General features: G+C 45.9%; 3 protein-coding genes across 6 annotated transcripts; 2 read left to right on the plus strand and 1 right to left on the minus strand.

Moving 5' to 3' along the window:
- Positions 1-879: 879 nt before the first annotated feature.
- LOC117858592 (uncharacterized) lies at positions 880-6,160 on the plus strand. 4 transcript variants are annotated; one of them, XM_034741691.2, is made up of 7 exons: positions 880-1,079; positions 2,208-2,316; positions 2,991-3,121; positions 4,037-4,127; positions 4,308-4,823; positions 5,135-5,472; positions 5,738-6,160. In XM_034741691.2, the coding sequence occupies exons 3-7, from the start codon at positions 3,032-3,034 to the stop codon at positions 5,903-5,905; spliced, it is 1,203 nt and encodes a 400-aa protein (XP_034597582.1). In that variant the 5' UTR covers positions 880-1,079; positions 2,208-2,316; positions 2,991-3,031; the 3' UTR covers positions 5,906-6,160. The 4 variants fall into 4 exon arrangements, with proteins under 4 accessions (XP_034597582.1, XP_034597579.1, XP_034597583.1 ...); XM_034741688.2 differs by having other exon boundaries at positions 919-1,079; positions 2,105-2,316; XM_034741689.2 differs by having other exon boundaries at positions 923-1,079; positions 2,200-2,316.
- Positions 6,161-6,301: 141 nt separating this feature from the next.
- Positions 6,302-8,262, plus strand: LOC117858593 (serine carboxypeptidase-like 50). Its single transcript, XM_034741693.2, has one exon. The coding sequence runs from the start codon at positions 6,657-6,659 to the stop codon at positions 8,001-8,003; it is 1,347 nt and encodes a 448-aa protein (XP_034597584.1). The 5' UTR covers positions 6,302-6,656; the 3' UTR covers positions 8,004-8,262.
- Positions 8,263-8,856: 594 nt separating this feature from the next.
- LOC117858591 (mitogen-activated protein kinase 10) lies at positions 8,857-15,029 on the minus strand. Its single transcript, XM_034741687.2, has 10 exons — positions 14,583-15,029; positions 13,156-13,564; positions 12,074-12,201; positions 11,899-11,958; positions 11,515-11,664; positions 11,259-11,414; positions 10,913-11,124; positions 10,690-10,788; positions 9,785-9,945; positions 8,857-9,709 (listed from the first exon to the last, which is right to left on the minus strand). The coding sequence occupies exons 1-10, from the start codon at positions 14,604-14,606 to the stop codon at positions 9,273-9,275; spliced, it is 1,836 nt and encodes a 611-aa protein (XP_034597578.1). The 5' UTR covers positions 14,607-15,029; the 3' UTR covers positions 8,857-9,272.
- Between the last annotated feature and the right edge of the window lie 5,476 nt (positions 15,030-20,505).

A 20,505-nucleotide genomic window follows, 5' to 3' on the forward strand; every position in this document is an offset into this window, starting at 1 on the left:
AAGTGTACTTCTTTTCACTAGCATTCAGGCAAGGTTGAGGTTGACCAAGTGATTACAGCAGCTCCTCCATGGCCCTAACCCCTAACCCTTGTCACGATAGAAAAGCCCCGGACAAGAGTCAAGACCCGCAGTCCGGGTCGCACGTGCGCGCCGCGCCGTTGCTTCCGTTCCCCCGTCCTGTCGTCCGCGCGGACGGCAGACACGGCGGCGGCCGCACGCGCGGTAGGCTCTCCGGCCCGGGCCGACGTGCCACGCGGTGGCGAACCAGTGGATGCGGCCGCAGGCAGGGAGCAGAAGATCAAGCGCCGTCCCCTGGTCCACGTGTACCCCACAACTCCATCAATTGCATCATCCGCAAACATCCGCCTAGCTCCTATCACTGATCCTAGGGTCCCATGTGCGATTTCCCAGCATGTCAGTGAGATATCGCAGCGACGCGTAAGACTAGTATGCCGACCTGATAAAGTAGGACCAGGCGCTATAAATAAACGGATGGACTCCGCCCGGCATGATGAGCTACCGCATCCTTGCCGTCCACGTGTACCCATCGGCCCCGAGTAGCTTAAACCCACTAGATAGACAACCTAGTTGCGTGGCTGACGTATGGGGCCAAGTATTTCTGACCCCACAAGTCAGTAACGTGTTAGGTTCGTCTGCCGTAACGGAGGCGGAGGGGAAATGATGGCGGAGGGGCAAGAGCCGCAACCCACCCTGAAAATGCAAAGTCCACCTGAAATCCTACCCGTAGAGTCGCGCTAGAGTGGGCCCGAGGAGAAGTGCCCCACCTGTCGGTGGAATTTGCTATCAGGAGCTAGGACTGCTCTCAGCGGACGCGGATCGGTCGCATAGATTATGTGGTGCGGGATTAGCGAGCGATCGAGCTGTCCCCTACCTGTGCGCTTGCCTCTTGCGCGCTTGCTAGCTTGCTTCCCTTCTGCCTCCTTCCCCTTCCTCGGCTGCTCTCTCCGATTCTCACTGTTCTTGCCGGAGCAAGGTTAGGAGCGAGGAGAGCCTGTCGTGCTGCCGCAAGACTACAAGCAGCGAGGGGTCGGCGGCGCTGCGAGCTCGCTGCTGCCTGGGTACGTGTCTCTCCTCGCCTCTCTCGCTTTGTCTCGGTCCAAGGTTTCGTGTTCGTGGAGTTCTTGACTAATCTTTGGTGTAGTATCGGTGCGTTTAGCCGTTTACTCGGCTGTATCGTGTGTGATTGAGCTGGGGAGGGCTGCTTCTGCTGGTGAATTTAGTGGGGATTTTTGTTTTGGGGGGGGGGGGGGGGGGGGGGGGGGGGGGGGGGGTTAGCACGAACACGAGGAGATTTCGGCGAGCTGCCGAAAGCGGAACTTTGTGTGCGTGCGCGCGCGCGCGTATGAATTGAGTTACCCAAATACAGTACGATCGTGTGAGTTCAGACTCTGAGCTGAGAATAGATGTGCGGTGAAGGTTGTTGGACTGGTCTCCCGTCTCTGCACTTTTTTCCTCCACTCGTGACCCGTGAGCCTATTTCCTGCTCGATGATTTGCCGACGGCGAGGGGGTGAAGTGAGCGCCTCTTTATGCGATGTGATGTGGGGAATTTTATGGGGTTCGTTGCTGCTTTGACGTATGGTATATTTCGGCTCCGATTTTCCTTTTTCAGTCCTTGCAAGCAGATGGCAGCAAGATTTGTGCTGGCTCTTGAAAGGGGGTGGGGAAGGAGATGGCAGCGATAGAGTTGTTACTTGCTACCAAAGGATCCCAGAGTATTAGGGGCATGTTTTGCTTTCGCGAATTCACTTGCTAGATTGCTATATGCTTTAGGCGTGCGAGATGTGACAACTGCTTTCAAGTTTGAATTAGAGTTTTTTTTTGTTAATTAGTAGTGTTCAGTCAAAAAAGCATAGTTTCTTCCTGTTTCGTCGATAATCATTACACTTTACATGACTTGCTTTGTTCAGCCATGTGGCCTCACAAAATCTTTTTTTTTCTATGTAAAATCAATTCATGGCTCGCCCTCTAAAACAGACTGATTAGTGATTAAGTATGTTCTTTCACTACACTAGGCTGTATATAGTTTAACGTTTTCAATTTCCCCCCACTAATGTCTTTAGTGATATCAAATGTTTCAACAGTTGGCCTTTTCCTACTGGAACTGCAGTACTTTGAACATGCTTTTTGCAAATACTTGCATTAAGGATGAATAAAATGTTAAGCAACGACTGTTTAGGGACACAGGAGCTTCATACATTTTGCAAGACCACTGATACACTGGAACATTCACACCCTCAAGACACTACACTTGATAAAACAGCAGTGGGGTCAACTCTAATAAGTCATCAAAATGGTAAAGTCTGCACATTTTCCAGTCTCATCTACCCCACTAGATTCATTTTCATCTTTCGTGCTGCCAGTGAATTCTGCTTTTCCTGCTTGGAGTATATATCAGTCATGCTATTGCCTGCACCTGTGTAGCCTGTAACTGTGTGATAAATACATTACTGGAATGCATAAAAAACAGTTCTTGCCATATTATTGGAACTGACACTGTTCGGATTTTTACTTAGCAGTATTTTTAACATCAAAGGAACCATTCTCTTCATATTGTACTACAGAAAGAGCCTGATATCCATATATGATCAGTAACACCATCTCCAACTTAGACCCAAAAAAATTACTGCGCTAAGCTCACAGAAAGTTTCTCTAAGAAAGTTTTTGTCTTCTTCAAGCAATAATCTAGTTTTGGAGTTCTACGAGATTTTGTGTAAATATATTTTAGATCTTGTTGTTTGGATTGGGAGGAAATGTCAATTTGACTCAGCTAGCTGTAGCTTATAAGCTAGAACCAGAAGCATCTTTGTTGTGTCAAAATGCAAAAGGGCAAATTATAGTTAATGTGTTAAAATTAAGATACGTGAATGATGTCATGGGTAATCTAGTATAGGGGGTTTTTATTTTATCTAGTAGCTTATGGCTTGACTGCAAGAAGTGTATGTCTTACAACTTCCCCCCTGTTTACAGTGTGCTGCACTGCCGAAGTGTCAGGGGAAAACACCGAAATCATGGAAATCAGCTTATTGCAGGATGAATCGGATGCAGCAACCACCAGTTTGCTACCACTTCCATTGTTGTCATGCGGCCCTAGATCCATGGTAACTAGTCTTTATTTTCCTTTTGTAAAGTTCCACAAAACATTAGCGTAATTTTACTTCTCACCTTCTCTTTTCTTGTTTTTCGTTTGCTTATTGGCTTCTAATTCTCAGAAGCGAGTTAATTGAGTTCATACTTCATACTGTGATTTTACAAATACATGGAAGAATGGGATAAAAAGACACAAACCAGCCCATGACATGACACCATTCATAATTACAGCCAACCACAAAGCATCTTTTATGTGCTTCATAGTTCATACAGGTTAGATATAATACCAGAGCAGCTACCACTTAATCTTCAAGCAACTTCCTCAATTAAATCATTTTGGATTTAGTTCCCTTAACTTCTCTTTTGATTTCCTAGACTCTATATTTAAAAGCTTCAGTTAGTTTTGAGCAATTTCTTTTGCTAGTAGCGGTGTTGAATGCATATACATTTGACAGCTTTGATTTTGAATCTCCTTGTTGAACAAATGTTATATTTGAAATCGTAAAGGCGTTAGGCTGAAGTGGGACAAATCCAATTAAATGTTATGCACTTTTCCTAAATCATAATACCATGGCTGAGATTTGTTATAGGTATATTATCCAGTATTTGTGACTGTAAATCATGAACTATTCTCTATTACTGATGTTGTTTTGTGCAACTCATATTGCTGAATAATTAATAGGATGGTGCTAGTTCGTGATCAAGATTTGACCTGTCCTAATGCAGCTGCTAGTGCTCTCAATTTTTGAGCTCTGAGCACTCTGCTTAGAAACAAATTAATGGTGTATCAGTAAAAGTGAACTGGTTGATTGTTGTTAACAACATCATGTGAATTCCTACAGAAAAACTGCATCATTATTTTGTGTATTATATTTTTAGATGCTATGGAGTATGGAATATTAAAACTATTACTAAATATTTTTCAGGGTCCATCATCATCTGACCTTGAGAGTATCCTCTCCCCAGATCCAATCTACAGTGACCTTCAGTTGAAAGAGATAAACTACAATGCTGCAGGTAACACATTTGGCTTCCCATCTCTATCTGTTTTCCAGGTTTCACATTTAAGTTCCCGTGTTGGATATCTTGGCTGCATTGTGCTTTTTGGTTCATCCAATTATTGTCCGACTATATGACATTTGGTTGGCCCTGACCATTTCTTCTTTGTCTTTTCTTTTCTTTATCTGTCAATTTCAGCAATGGACGAAAGCACCGAGTTCCTTCACCTGATACTTAGTGGCAATGATGAAGGATACAACACTACAACTGAATTCCAAGTTTGGGATGTTCTGGACTTCTATGTCACAGAAAACTTTTCTTCTCTCCAGTTTGATAGTTTAATGGGTTTTACAAATGAAGTTAGTACTTCATACAACTACAATGACTGTATGAATTTAGTTGACATGGTAGAGCGACCTGTGGCTCGCTTGTCTCTAGATGACACACCGGAATCGAATAACACTAGCAATGAGGTTCCGGTAGACCACACTACACTGGATCCTGATGAAACATCCTTGTACCTTCAGACAAAACCAACAGACTCAGAAACTGAAAGTAGTAGTTCTGCCACTGGAGATGTGGTTGAAACTGAATATCTTGATCAAAAGCTACTTTCTAGAGGTCTGCCTGATTTAATGGATGTCGATTCGCCCAGTCGCTTAACAAAAACACCAGTGAGAACAAAACATGTGACTCTTGTGCTGGATTTGGATGGTGAGCAGGCACTCACTTCACATTATGCAATCTTACTTTTGACATTTTTTTTCTTTCTGGTACTTTTGAATATCTGTTCTCCTTCCATTTGTTCTGAGACCCATCTGATTTTTGTTTCGTCGATGCATTAATTACAGTGTTACTGTTTTGTACTGTATGCTTTTGCTGCTGCCATGCCATTGTTATTTTTTTAGTAAGTATTTGTATACTATTCATCTGTCATGATCAGAATTGTGAAATTCAGTTGTGGTATGATATTATTACTGCCATACTTTCTTTGTAAGATAGTCTAACCCATTTCTCATATGCAGAGACCCTTGTACATTCAACATTGGATCACTGCGACAATGCTGATTTTACTCTAGAAGTTTTCTTTAATATGAAAAATCATACAGTCTATGTGAGAAAAAGGCCTCACTTGAAGATGTTTCTTGAGAAGGTTGCTCAGATGTTTGAGGTTGTCATTTTCACAGCTAGTCAGAGAATCTACGCTGAGCAGCTTATAGATAGGCTTGATCCTGATGGGAAATATATTTCAAAACGTATTTACCGTGACTCCTGTTTATTTTCTGACGGATGTTATACAAAGGACTTGACAATTCTAGGGGTCGACTTGGCAAAAGTTGCAATAGTTGACAATACTCCACAGGTAGCATCCCTTCCAAGATATAAGATTTATGCTTTATCAGCACTGGTAGAAATGTTGCCCTTCTGGTATTTTGTTTTTGTCCTGATAGCTGGTAAATCTAGCACTATATACTGTAATATCTTGGCGTGTACTTACTTCTGAATTAGAGGTGGCAGACTAAAGTTTCTCTCTTCATCAGTTTTTTTCTGCTCTTATTCCTAAAGTATTTACACACAGCATACATTTATTATTTTTTATTGATTACTTGAACCATTTCTTCTTCCAGGTTTTCCAGTTGCAAGTGGATAACGGCATACCAATCAAGAGCTGGTTTGATGACCCCTCAGATCAGGAATTGGTCGAGTTACTCCCGTTCCTGGAGAGCCTTGTGGACGCAGAGGATGTTAGGCCAATGATCTCAAAGACCTTCCACGACAATCATGAACAGAATTAATCATTTCATCTGGTGATCGAACCTGCCCGTGATGTTAGGTTCGCTCCACATGGTGCAGGCCATTCTTGGGAAATTAGGTATAGGATCAGGATTCACCATTTATGTTATGTTAGCTGTTACAAGTAGCAAGCATAAACTGCAGTCGGCAATGAAAATGGCTTGTATATGTATGTTTCTTCGGTTTTCGGTGTCACAGATCATTGTACAGAAACGAACACTAGTGCTGAATAAGTGATCTGAGTGCAATTTTGCTTATGAGAGCTTATAACGTGAGTTTGTGTAGGTTCCATTCCGTATCCTGCTTTTAAAGCAGAGTCCAATATTGTGGCTTCTTGTGGTGGGGACTGGACTCGATTTCCCCGTTCTGTAGAATTTTCATGGTCTTATTTCTGTTTGATAACTGGTTCTTGATTCCAAATTCCCTGCCTTCCAACTAAGTCCTCAATTCGTTAATACTGAGCTGGATCTTCCCAGCAGCAGCCAGTAGTCCTAGCCGCCCCCATTTTATGCAATGCTTTCGTCTGTCAAGTGTTTTTGATCCTTTAATCTCAACGTGCGTGCATCAATACATCATCCAAGATGTCACAGGCACAAACAAAATACAAATTGTCACTAATGTTCAACAGTCTACTCTAAGTGTCATAAATATTGCGCCGGACCTTCACAGCAGCAGCCAGTAGCCCAGCAGTCGTCTCACCCGCCCCGTTCCAGTCAACGCTCACAACGCTGTCGCGCAACCACAGCCACAAACATGGCGTGGCTCCTTTCTCGCGTCGCCACCGCCGCTCTCCTCCTCGTCCTCGTCCTGACGGTGACCACGAGCACTAGCCCGGCGGCGGCTCAGAGGTTCCCGGCGAGGGCGCGCCCAACGAAGTCGGGCTACCTCAACGTCACCTCCACCAACTCCCTCTACTTCGCCTTCTACGAGGCCACTGACCCGGTCACCGCACCTCCGACCGCCGCACCGCTGCTCGTATGGTTACAAGGCGGGCCCGGGTGCTCCTCGCTCATCGGCAACTTCGCCGAGCTCGGCCCCTACCTCCTCCTCAACTCCACAGGGCTCTCGCGCAACCGGAACCGTTGGAATCGCCGCTTCGGCGTCATCTTCATCGACAACCCGCTCGGCTCCGGCTTCAGCGCGCCGGCGTCCGAGGCAGACATCCCCAGGGACGAGCCCACCATCGCCGCGCACCTCCTCGCGGCTCTCCAGTCGTTCATGGCGCTCGACCAGAGCTTCCGCGCGCGCCCGCTGTTCCTCGCCGGCGAGAGCTACGCCGGCAAGTACATCCCCGCGGCCGCCAAGCACATCCTCGACGCGAACGACAAGCTCCCCGCGGGCCGGAGAGTGAACCTGCAGGGCATCGCCATCGGCAACGGCATGACGCACCCCGTCGCGCAGGTTACCGTGCACGCCGACCAGGCCTACTTCGCCGGGCTGATCAACGCCAAGCAGAAGACCTCCGTCGAGGCGATGCAGAACAGGACGGCGAGCCTCGTGAGGGCCGGCAATTGGACGGGCGCCAGGAGGGAGAGGAACAGGATCATAAGCTTCCTCCGGAACGTCACCGGCGTGGCGACGCCCTTCAACTACGCGCGCGAGCGGCCGTACCCGACGCGCCCGCTCCTGAACCTCCTAAACACCGACGAGGCCAAGGCGGCGCTCGGCGCCCGGCGCGACGTGGTGTGGGTGCGGTGCAGCAAGGCCGTGTCCGAGGCGCTTGCCGAGGACATCATGAGGAGCGTCAAGGGCGACGTCGAGGCCGTCCTGGCGCGGGACGGCGGCGCCACGCGGGTGCTGCTGTTCCAGGGCGTGTTCGACCTGCACAGCGCGCCGGCGTCCGTGGAGGCGTGGGTGCGGGAGCTGGAGTGGCCGGGGCTGCCTGCGTTCCTGGACGCGGACCGCGCCGTGTGGCGGCTCGAGAGCGGCCGGCTCGCCGGTTACGTGCAGAGGTCGGGCACCCTAGCGAACGTGGTCATCGTCGGGGCGGGGCACATGGCGGCCGGCGACAACCGGCCGGCCGCGCAGGCGATGATCGAGGGCTGGGTGCTGCAGACGGGGCCGTTCGCCGGAGCGGGCGCGCAGTCGTCAACGTCCTGAACAATCCGCCGTAGAGCCAGTCCGACTTTGACTCGGTAGTTTAATGGTGTTTGGTGCTATGCTGCTGTTCGATCTTGTGAGCTTGGATGCAGCTTCTTTTGTTGTGTTCTGCTAACGTGTTCCCAGTCCCAGTAACACCATATATATTCAATATACTGTTGCTGTACTGGTATTACTTTGTCTACTAGGTAAGGAGTTACTGCGTAGCTACTGTACATTCTCACATTTGTTTAATAAATAAGGTAAATAAGATCGCAAACCTTACAAGATTTGGCAAACAATGACCAGGACAATCTTGACCAGATGACACGAACACCCCTAGTCAAAATTCACCGCCTCCTTCCAAAGTTTTGACTGCAAAATAAAAAAGTCAAAGCATGCAGAGTATACTAGTATTTATCGTATTTTTTTTCAAAATAGCATTCTGCAAATTTTCAAGTCTACGAAACAAAATAAGAGTAGACGCCAATCCTTCGAGATAGGAGGGAAACAAACATGATAGCATCTGACGCTGAAGCAACCGCAGACGCGGTGATAGTCCGTGACCTTTTATGTTGCTTGAAAGCAATACCGAGACTGAACTGGGCTTTGAAGTCTTGCAGATGACTCTAGCTGAGATGGACAGCTCAACTGAAACAAACGAATGCTCAATTTTTACCTACCGATAACTAGGACACCACACCTAATATAGTTCCAGATTAAAGGGTAACATATTCCTGAAGTTAGTTCAAGTCTTCAAGATCAGTCTGCAAAAATTGATAGTTAAGAAAACCTGGCAACGAATAGCAAATTAGCCACTTAAAACCAAGCAAATTTGCGCTGTATGTCGTATCTTTCTGAAGTCATTCTGATGTAGCACATTGATATATGATATATGAGAAATATGTCTATACAACATTTAAAAACGTTAGTGTTCCTTCCTTTCCCTTCTCTCTCCTCGCTCTAGAAAAGAAATTGGCGCCTAAATTGCCCAGAGTACAAGCCGCTGCACTACCCCCCTTCAGTGTGCAACCAAAGGGCACACTACTCAAAGCACAGGCAGATACAAGTTGATGGCCTAAACAGAAATGCTGATAAGCTTCAATACCGCCGATGGTGTTTCCCGACCAGACAGGTCAGTCAACCTTGGATTGCTCTGCACTCTAAACCTAGCGGCATCTGGCATCCCGCATCCAGCCAGGGTTTGAGTCCTGCTTCTTTCTCAATGTTCTGCCACCATTGGCCAGCAGAGTTTCATCAAGGCATGTAGGATTCACCATGATTCGACCGCTAATACATCCTTGACATGCCGAACGGAACTACACCCACCTTTCTGTGAGCACTTGCTGCCACTCCAGCAGCAGTAGCAGTGATGCCGTTGAGCGATCTCGTGTACAAGCTTGTATCTGCTGTTAACCTATCAGAAGAGTCGCTTTTCGGCCCTGCCGATAGATGGTGAAAAGGGGGTGCTCTCATGTCCAGAGCAACATCAGACACAGTTGTACTGTTAGCGCAAGCATAGGCCTGCTGATGCAGCGTGTACCTTTCAGCCTGCAATGGCTCAGAGCAAGCCGGCTTGCCAGGTGTCTGATAATAACCATATGTTTGTGGGATTTGTTGTTGGGGAGGATATCCTGAGTTCATTGCCAACCTCCGTGCATCATAGTGATCCTTGGTGTTTCCATTTTCGTAAGGCATTACTGGACCAACAACCCTTCCTGGTCTCGCTATAAACATAGAGGCATTACATGGTTAGACCAATACCAGACAACCATTTGTATGACATATTAACAAAATTTTACCTGTTGGCACTCTTTGTGGAGCCGTTCTCGAAACATTGCCAGAATATTTTTCCGTCTCCCTTGAATTTTTGTAAGACTCATCAGATGAAGGCTTTTCCCTAGATGGGCCGATACGAGGTTGTTCCTTGACAGGAATTGGAGCAGAGTGAACAATAGTAGACCTGCAAAAGGAAATGGTTAACCATTTAAAAAGTAAAGAGAAGAAGTGAATAGGGAAGGAAAAGGATGAATTAACTATGAATGCAAACAAGATTCACGCATGGTTATTCTAAATGTATACAAATCAACCATAACTTCAGTGTAAGAATTATAGCACTTTATTCTGCTGACAGTATAAAGTTCCAGTGCAACTGTTGATTGGTTGCTTCTGTGTCTCGGTTCCTGACATTTCAATCTGGGCCTAGTTGTTACTCATTTAGTACTGTGTTCGTTTAGTACTCCATCCATTCCAAATTATAAGTCACTAGATACATAGTTTTACTGTGTATCTAGACATCTAGGTGCATAGAAAGCTATGTACCTAGAAAATCCAAAGCGACCTATAATTTGGGACGGAGGGAGTACCACAACATAGCAGCAAGTATATTCATTGACATTCTAACTTCAGTAACTGAATTTTAATGTGTTCTGATTTCATGTCAGTGACTGGTTCACCTTTGCTGCCAAGGCTATATAAAACAGCATTGTCATTAGGTCTCTCTAGGTGTAGCAGATCAGCACATGTAGGTGTTTCGATGTGTGGTCCTTATCCATATAAATTCCGAAAACAATTATTTCACCGGTTAGTATAGGCCAAAACAAAGCACCCTAAAGATCCCATCATGAGTACTCAAAGTGTTTTCTTCTAGTGCCATGTAAGTATGCAATACAATGAAGAGTACAGAGTATAAAAATTCAAAGGTTACCTAGGAAGAGAAGTATGTTTTCTTTCCATTGGAATCACAGGGCCGTTTCCGCTATTTTCTTCGAGATGAGCAAATTGCTTCCTAAATTGGTCGACAGCACTGTATAAACAAGGACAGGTGAATAAGTGTTGCAGTTGGTAGCAATTGGTACAATTAATACAAAAAACAACACATGAATGTGCAAAAGCACCACGTGTATGTTCAACTATACAAGTGGTCCAACCTTGGGTACAGAAAGGTTGTCCTCTCCGTGCCATTGATGTAGTCTTTGAGTAATTGCGGATGATATTCCAATATCTCACGGAATATCAGCTCCCTTATGTCTTCTTTTGTCACTCTTCTACGCTCAAACTCGAACTCCATCTTTGTGATTGGTTGACAGGATGGCTCTCGCTCAACCTTGGCTAGACTTTTAAAGTATGGATGAGCTAGTGCCTGAAAAAAAAATAGTCATGATTCCAAAGAAATGTAACTGTTTACACACAACAAGCTGAAGATACAAGACTTAGTGATGAAGAGAGAAATAAACTGAGATGACGAGAGTTGTACATCCAGAACAACATAATTACCTGTTCTGCAGTTGGACGGTCTTTTGGATCAAATGCTAAAAGCCTTTGCAAAAGATCCAATGCTAAAGGATCTGCATTGGGAAACTTCTGCGAGAATGGGATTGGCTCTTTCTTCCTCATGCTGCTTAGATACCTTCTTGCTTTCTCATTCCGGACCTAGAAATAGAAAGGAACTATTTATAACAGACTTTGATGCCTTCAATTCATGCTCAAGAGAGAAGCTACATAAGGTTTGCTAATTTAATATGTACCATACCCGAGAAATGGTATCCATGGATGGCGTGCCTAGAAGATCAGTCATCAGATCTAACTGATGGACAACATTTTTACCAGGAAACAAAGGTTTTCCTGTTAACACCTCAGCAAAGATGCAACCAATGCTCCAAATGTCAATGGCTGGTGTATACTGCAATGGGAATAACTTGTTTGTATTAACAACATCAGAATTGGAAAAAAATAAAAAAAATTGAAAATATACATATCAATGGCATGGTTATTTACTGTTTTATCACTGTCTGTATGAGAGCTATTATCATCAAAAGGTTGATGAACCATAATCAAAATTGACCTTTATTTGTTTCAGCTTAATGAACGATCAAAGTTCCACCAAGAAGATATTGCGATGTGCCACAAAGATTACCTTTGAAAAGAAGGATCCACAGAGCTCTGGTGCTCTGTACCATCTTGTTGCAACATAATCCTGCAGGCAAATGAACAGACAACAGATAAACATCATTGAGACCAGCTCACATTCACAAGCCAAAACAAAAAAAGTGAACAAAACTAAGAGAGGGAAAATATTTCACAGAACATACCGTCCAGAAGATCGTTGTTGGGGTATCACTAAATGCAACTCGTGCTAGTCCAAAATCACAAATTTTCAGTTTGCAGTTAGAATTTGCTAATATATTCTTTGGCTTCAAGTCCCGATGATAAACATTAGCTGCAGTAACATCCACATACTGTCAGCAAAGACCGTAGGCAGAAAAAAGTAGCATCTACCCAGATTATTTATACCAATTGCTTACAGCAAAATAGAACACCTTCAAATGAGCCAGTGTTAGAACAATTAGAAATCTGATCTTCTTAGTTCTCTATATTAAAGATGAGTTAGAAAGAAGTCATCACAAGAGTGCCACATCAACCCATTTTTATAACTATTCTTTGGATCCAGACCTATGAATACCCTACTCGATATAGTTTCTCAAACCGAAAATTGGATTTGTAAGGAATTTAAAATATCTCTAGCCTACTATAGATTTACTAAGACAACACCATAGAGGGTGCAATAACGATCCATGTGACATTAGTTAATTACGCTACAATTTCTTCCTAAGCATTTCATTCAATTACTGACTGCACGAACTTTCTATACTAAACTACAAGACAAGATCTTCATAATGTAGTGAGTTAGTGGCTACTGAGCTTCCAAAAAGGCAAAATCATAGTTAATTAGTTATTCAATAAAAAATATACAAAATAACGAGGAAATAAAATATTTATGTTTTTAGTAAACCTGATTTATTGTTCTTTCCAACACATGAAAATGTGATAAAAACTAAAAAGAATAGTATACCTTTAATATCCTAGGGGCACTTGAAGCTACAAGCTTGTTGAAAGCACTATTTGAAAAATTGAAACCAATCTTTTTAGCTATAAACTAAAATTGGCAGTTATCATGTAAAATACTATATGGGAGATGACTGGATAATTGAATTATCAATTGCCTAATGCAGGTTACACCAACCATAAGCGAAAGGACGCACAGTAAAAATAGCTAATGGAAGGCAATGCCTCAGATGCAATTTTACTGCAAAGCACGCGATAACATTTCTGATGACATGTAACCTATTTTCCAAGCAAAACCATGTAGATCTGACTGAAACAATCTCCCTACCTGTGTGAATGTATTTCAGAGCACGGAGCAATTGGTAGAGAAAGAATTGATAATGTTCCTTCGTCAAGTCATCATTGGCCTTGATAACTTGGTGAAGATCAGACTCCATAAGTTCGAAAACAACATATATATCTTTGAAGTCCCTTCTTGATGGAGGCAACATAATATGCTTGATCTCAACAATGTCCGGATGTCTTAGGAGTCTCAGAAGCTTGATCTCGCGGAGAATCCGAGCAGCATCAGATATGTGCTCAAAGATGTCATGTATCTTCTTGATCGCTACTTTCTCTCCTGTGTGGACGTCTATTGCGGAGCATACTACCCCGTAGCTCCCCTTACCAATGACTTCCTGAATCTTGTATCGACTTGCGTCCCCATACTCTGTGAAAAAATCTGCCTCCGCAGAACTCTGCAATTTTTTAGCAAAATTGAATCACTAAAGTATGTATAATCAACCGTTTAAGCTCCCCACATCAAAGAGGCTTTAATTATCAATGGACCGTCAGCCCTCTCAATCATATGCAAAATGCGGCATAACCCGGACACTGGAAATGACACGATTGTTTGTTTATAAACACAATTGCAGGTATCCAGATGGTTGTAATGGCCGAAACTCAGAAGGGCAGTCATTGGGAATTTAGAACTAGCATCACGGAATGGTCGCAAAATTCAACTGTTTTGCATACCAAGACTGCCTTCACAAGCAAGATCTTTAAGCACTCGTTGACAAAAACTGAAATCCTACGCACACAAAATCTTGTAAAGTCAAATGTTCGTACACAGATCGGGGCAAACCCCACAAGAAAAAGCAATAGCTTTGCCCACCGACAAGGAAAAAAGCAACGGCCCCGGGGTTGCGTCTCGAGGCCACAGGACGCAGACAACTTTTTTGAATGTAAATTAATAGCTGCTGCAGCAAGAACGCAACAAATTTCACCTTCCTTTTCCCAAAATGGACAGAAGATTTCAGAACTCAACGTGGTACGGCGCGGATGCCGAAAACGCATTCCGTATGTAGAAGCAAGCAGTCTTGAAGGAGGACATAATCATAGCAAGCATTGAAAGTACGGAGGAGGGAAAAGATCGGCAACGGCTAGCGGTCAACAGAAACATGCCGAAAAATTGACCTTTCTCGAAAATAAGTAGCCACGGAAATTCAAACTCTGGAGTTGACACGGCACAGAAATGAGGGAGAACAGCATGTAAGGTCTCCAAATCAGTTAAAAAGACATTAGACCCTGAGAAACAACAAAATTATGGACCAAACATGGGGAGAAAGAAAAAAGACTAATTGTTCGGCGGACGGAGACCCAAATGAACCCAACGAAGCAGGCAGCTCAATCCCGGAGGAAACAAGCTCAACCGCGGCCCGAAACTCAGCTGCGAAATGCTCGAGACGGAGCGGGATCTCTCGATCCGAGACCCACCTTCTTGCGCTGATCGTGCTGCATCTCGCCGGCGGCCGGATCTCGCAGCAAACCTCCTGGGACGGGCCGTACCGGCAAGCTCGGCTGGCCAGCTCCGAACGGAACGAATCCCCAAACCGATGGTCAGGCACGCGGCATTGGCCGGCTGCTCCGCGCCGCGCCGTGGAGTCCGGATGGCACACGCGCCGCAGGGCGCCCCCGCGCTGTCGGGCGGGCGGATCGGCCAGAGCGGGGAGAGCCGGCGAAGGGATGGCGCAAGGAACCGCGGAGCGTGGGGGGAGACCCTAACCCTGGCGACGCCGGCGCGCAGGGCAGGGCTAGGGCTCCCTCTCTTTCCCTCTCTCCTCTTCTTCCTCCTCCTAATGGTCCGCGCGAGCGCTCCGGGAGGGGGAATAAGAGGGAGAGAGAGGAGCTGGTGGAGAGAGAGGGAGGGAGGGAGGGAGGACGGGTGGTGGGCTCCCGGCTCGTTTTCGTTTCTTTTTGGTTGCCATTAGCGGGGAGGGGTGGGTTTGGACGGGATTGCCCCGGTTGGCCGCCCGTCGTGGGTCGCGTGCGGTGGGTCGCCGGGGTTGGCCGCCGTCCGATCCGCATCGCCGGCAATTTCCGCGGCGCGGGTCTGACCCGACTCGACCCCATTTAATGCGCGGCATGAAAGGAGGGTTAAATGGTGGGCGGCCAGTAATGGTGTGCGCGTTATCTTATCCGCCTATTTCCGGTAGGTCAATCTTTTTTTTGGTAGCACTTATTCATTACTCTGTTATTAAGAGGTGTTTGGTTCCACCTTAACTAAAATCACAGCACTTTAGGGGGGTGTTTGGTTCCTCGACTTATTTTTAGCACCTGTCACATCGAATGTTTAGATACTAATTAGGAGTATTAAACGTAGACTATTTACAAAACCCATTACATAAGTGGAGGCTAAACGGCGAGACAAATCTATTAAGCCTAATTAGTCCATGATTTGACAATGTGATGCTACAGTAAACATTTGCTAATGATGGATTAATTAGGCTTAATAGATTCGTCTCGCCGTTTAGCCTCCACTTATGTAATGGGTTTTGTAAATAGTCTACGTTTAATACTTCTAACTAGTGTCTAAACATTCGATGTGACACGTGCTAAAAATAAGCAAAGAGAACCAAATGCCCCCTAGGTAAACTAAAGTCTCAAACACAAGGACTACTGGTCCACAAAACCCACCTAAAATGGACTAAAGGGTGCCCTGGTGCTCTGGACACCCATACCCCTCGTTTAATGCCGTCTCCCCTCGCGCCCGCCTGGTCTCGCCGCTCGGTCCCCTCCCGTCCGGCCCCTGCCGCCCTCTTGCCCGCCACCGTTGCCGCCGGCGTCCCTCCCGCCCGCCGCCATCGCCGCCCCCTTCCCTCCCGCCGCACTCCCACCCCCCGCCCCGCCGTCGACCTCCCGCCCAGCCCCCGCCGCCTTCCCGCCCATCACCGTCGACCTCCCACCCGACCCTCGCCACCTTCTCGCCTATCACCGTCGACCTCCCTCCCGCTGCACTGCCGCCTGGCTCCCGCCACCCGCTGCCCCCGTCGCCGGCCCGGGCCGTGCGCCGACAGCAGCAACCGCCCCAAGCCGCATAGCGCCGTCACAACCGGCCGTAGATGCGAGTGGGCGCGCTCCTGCTCCTCCACCGCCACCTCCACGATAGCGCCATGGATGCCCACGGCCACACCGGTGGCGGCTCCAAGGCCACGGCTTTCTCCTCCGTGAGGGGTTCCGCAGGGTTCCCATCGCCGGAGAAGCAGCTGGAACGGCGCTGGCGAGGAAGAGCGCAACCCAGGTCCGCCGCCGGCTCAGCACCCGCAGCAGGAGGGAGGTCCAAGGGGGCCACGCCGCCTCCGCCGCGTCTTGATCCGCCATGGACGGGCCGCAGATCCGGGGATGCGATCCTGCGATGATGCTTTTTTGCGCGTAGGGATACCAGGGGTAGGGGGAAGAAGGGTAAAAGTATCTTTGTTCAATAGCTTTTATGGACTTTAGTCTATTTTAGTGTATGGAACCAAACACCCTTTAGTCCATGGACTAAAGAAACCAACTTAATTTGTGTGAATCCGCTGCTGCAAATTTTAGATTCCGGATTCTGGATAATACTAGGGCTTTTATTATGTTTTTATCCTTTTTGTGAAAGAAAAACTCGAACCGCGCATAGAGCAGTTTGGTTGAGGTTTTGACCACGCGAAATTCAAATTTTCAAAAAAGGATCACCGGCCCAGCCTAATATTGTCCATTTGAGAGTGCACGTCTGCTCTGTTCAGAATTTACTCCTCCTGCAAGGATCATCTATCCGGCTTGGATAAAACCGGCACGATCCTCACGATCCAGCGATTCCGTGCCCTGGACAGAGAGTAGGAGAGGGGCTTTGAACTCGAGTTGGCGTTTTTTTGCCCGTTGCGCCGTCAGGAGCCCGACACCTGACTGACTGGATGGTCCCGTGCGGTTTCCTCGCCGTAGCCGTCTTGCCGAGCGGTGGCAGCACGGGTTAAAAGGAGAAGCCTCGCCGCGCACAAGTGGGGTCGACGGCGGCTGCCCGGCGCAGGGTCGGGTCGGATTCGGCAGCCGCTTTGCGTTGCCTGCTCCTGCTCTTTACCGTTGCATAATCCAAATTCGAGAGCTTATCTCAAACCTTCATTCCCTTGCTTCCTTCCGCTCCTCTTTTGTTTCTTCCTTCTTTCTACCTCGTTTCCATGTCTTATTTCTATCCCAGCTTTTTGGAAATTTAGCCGCCCCGTTTGTCTTTTCTTTTTTCTTCCTTTTGTTTTGTGGTTCATGCATGGTTGCGTATCTGATCTACCCGCACACCACTAGCTTTTCTTAATAAAGAGGCGTCTCCGATTGCGTTAGCCCATGACGCCTGCATGTGTTTTCCAACACATATAGGTTACGGCGCACTGGCTTTGCTTTTGGGCATGGGTGGTGCATTAGGTGGTGAGCATTAAGCTAGCTAGTGATGGAATTGAAATTTCAACTAGTAATTGGATGGAGTAGTAATAAGCTGCGTCGTCAAGGCTCCTGGAGTGCTGACTTCTTGCAAGAAAAAAAATTATTCGCCCTATGACCTTGAGCATTGTGTTAAGATTTTTCCTATTAAAGTTGTATATGCAAGAGGCTTGGGTAAATTGAGGACACGCGAAACACATGGCTAATGAACTTGAATGTGTTTAGTTGTGCATGTACTTGGACTCGGTTTCTTTTAATCTAAGCAGAGCCTCCTTCCCTCTGGAAAAAAGATGCTACCTCAATTTCACAATGTTTGTCCAATTCGCGTCAATCAAAGGCTAAAAATCTAAGTAAATTTTGTATGAAGCCGGGTCGTTCTTGATTTTGTTGGACAGACAAACTAAGAACTATCGATTTATCAAGTTTGTACAGTTTGGCCATACTTCAATTCTCAATAGGAGTATGCCACCTAAGTATGTGAACCAAGCAAACATTATGAAATCGATGCGATATTTTTTTGGGTGGAGGAATAGCAGGTGAACAATACAGTGCCACTGATTAAAGAAAGAGTTGTCTACCATCCCGAAGAAGATTCCAGGGTATCGCTGATTTATAACTAATAATTCTGGTACCTTGTGTCCCAAAACCAAATTAGCTCCTCACCTATTTACTTTATTCACTTAACCTCCTAAGCAAAATTTAGGCTCATTTTACTCTCCTGAACTATTTCATTTGATCCAATCTACCCCTAATTATATTTCTCTTTTTTTTTCTTCGCGTACAAGTTGAGTTTTAATTTCAAATTTTGTCGGTTGACTTATAACTAGGGGTGGTAATGGATCATGACCCTCATGCCTCCTTCACAATCCAACTTAGCCCTATCAATTTTTAGCTCAAAATTATATATTATTATCACCCAATCTTTATTGAGCCCGATTCTTAAATTTGTTAGGCTAAATTACAAGACCCTTTACCACCCCTACTTATAACATGATGCTCTACATTAGAAAAATACATTAGTTTTCATGATTACTTTTCATACAGTTTTGTATATCTAAGATCAATTTCATATTTAATATTCCTGACCTACGAAAATAACCTTGAAAAAATCTTAGTATAAATTTTTAACATAAGGCATCATGTTTTGTATCTACTCACAAAATTTGAACTCAAAATACTCATACATGGAGAAACAAAAAAGCGAAAGCTAATTAGGGATAGATTGGACCAAATGACATAGTTCAAGGGAGTAAAGTAAGCCTAAATTTTGTTCAGGGGGTTAAGTGGACAGATTGGATAGGTGAGTGTTGGTTCAGAGCAAGCTCTTCACCAAACACTTGAAGAAAGAACACACGAATGGGAAATAACACTCTCTTAGGGCTTGTATTTCTCCAAAAATGTGAACCCTTGTACAGTAGGGGTCCTCCCCTTTTATAGGGAGGCCAACCGACTTTTACATACCGAATTTACCCTTACTCAACCACTACATTCCAAGAATATGCTATGCATTTTGGTAAAGAAAGAGTTTTAAACTAACTTGTACACCCTAAACGGGTCACGCTATTCACGCTACTAGGGTCACGTTAACTTGGTCTTCCATAGCGGAGGTGTTAGGGACCTCCACTCCAATCTACGAAGGTGTCCTGAACCTTCGCGCCTTTTTCCTTGATCCCACAAAACGAAGCCGGACCTTCGCGCCTTCCTTTGCTCCGTCCAAACATCATTTCCTGCAATAAACTTAAGAAAACACTGCTTACATTCGCTGGCGGTTCAACGAGAGTGGCGTTTAGTATTCCCGATCCAGATCCCCAACAGTAGCCCCTTGTGGGCGAGGTCCTACTCCAGCGGGCTGAACTCCCAAAAAAATCATTTGATCTTGATCAAGGATAAAAAACGTCTCCCTCGCGCACTGGAGCGGAAATCGCCGCAAAGGTTGCTGAATTATCGCTTTTGCCCCTACTTTTTTACCGTTGAGCGCGGTTATCAAAATGGCACCTCTTCACGCCTATAAATAGAGGGGGGTGCGGTAACTTTTTCACATTCTCTTTTGCTCAGAGACCTTTGCTGCTTGCATTTGCACCGTGTCAGATTTAGTGACCGGCAGTCCACTAGGGGGTTACTCGGGTGGTAGATTTGTAGGCGGGAGAGATCGCAAGACCAAGAGCTCGAATGGTAACACAAGGGCACAAGGTTTAGACAGGTTTAGGTCTTCGGAGAGTAATACCCTATGTCCTGTGTTCTGGTGGATTGTATTGCTGGTATAGGATACGAAGAGTTGATGTACCTTGGGGGGCGTCCCTGGCCACCTTATATAGACTGACGACCTAGAGTTACAATCAGGTAGGATCTAATCCTAGTCAATTGTTACATGGAAAGCAATCCGAGTCGGACTACAACATATATCCCGCAATATTCGAGCGGATTCTGGTCACCCAATCTCCTAGCTTGTCCACATGTCTTCATGCCTTGCCCCACACGCCATGGTCGGACGGGGCCCACTTGTCAGACCGGCTAGTATCCTGGTCGGTGGGGACCCATGGGTACCCTTATCCCTTAAGCCTCCAAGCGATGTGGAGTTGAACAGGAACCTGATGGATGCGCAACGAAGCTTGTAATGTACTCGGCTGAAGTTGCGGTGTCATCACAGTGATGGACAGGCTGCGCAGTTCTCAAAAAAAGAAGAAAAATTGAAGCTTCTACAAGCCTATGACCATATGCGCATGGCTATGTGACTGCCGAGCTCCGGGATGTCTTGCACCCTGTAGATTGAAGGGAAGCACATGGAGGGTATCGCAATATGCACTCCATATGGAGTAGCCCTTGAGCATTGAAGCAATTAAAGTAATCGGTCCAATGTCCAAGAATCTGATGTATTGTTTCCGTCATAAAAGGGATCCAAATATAGCGTCCAGCCCTTAAGCGCAAGGACTGGCGGAGCCACGAAGGCACGCCAACCTGAGAT

This window comes from Setaria viridis, chromosome 5 (assembly GCF_005286985.2).
Source record: "Setaria viridis chromosome 5, Setaria_viridis_v4.0, whole genome shotgun sequence".
NCBI lineage: Eukaryota > Viridiplantae > Streptophyta > Magnoliopsida > Poales > Poaceae > Setaria > Setaria viridis.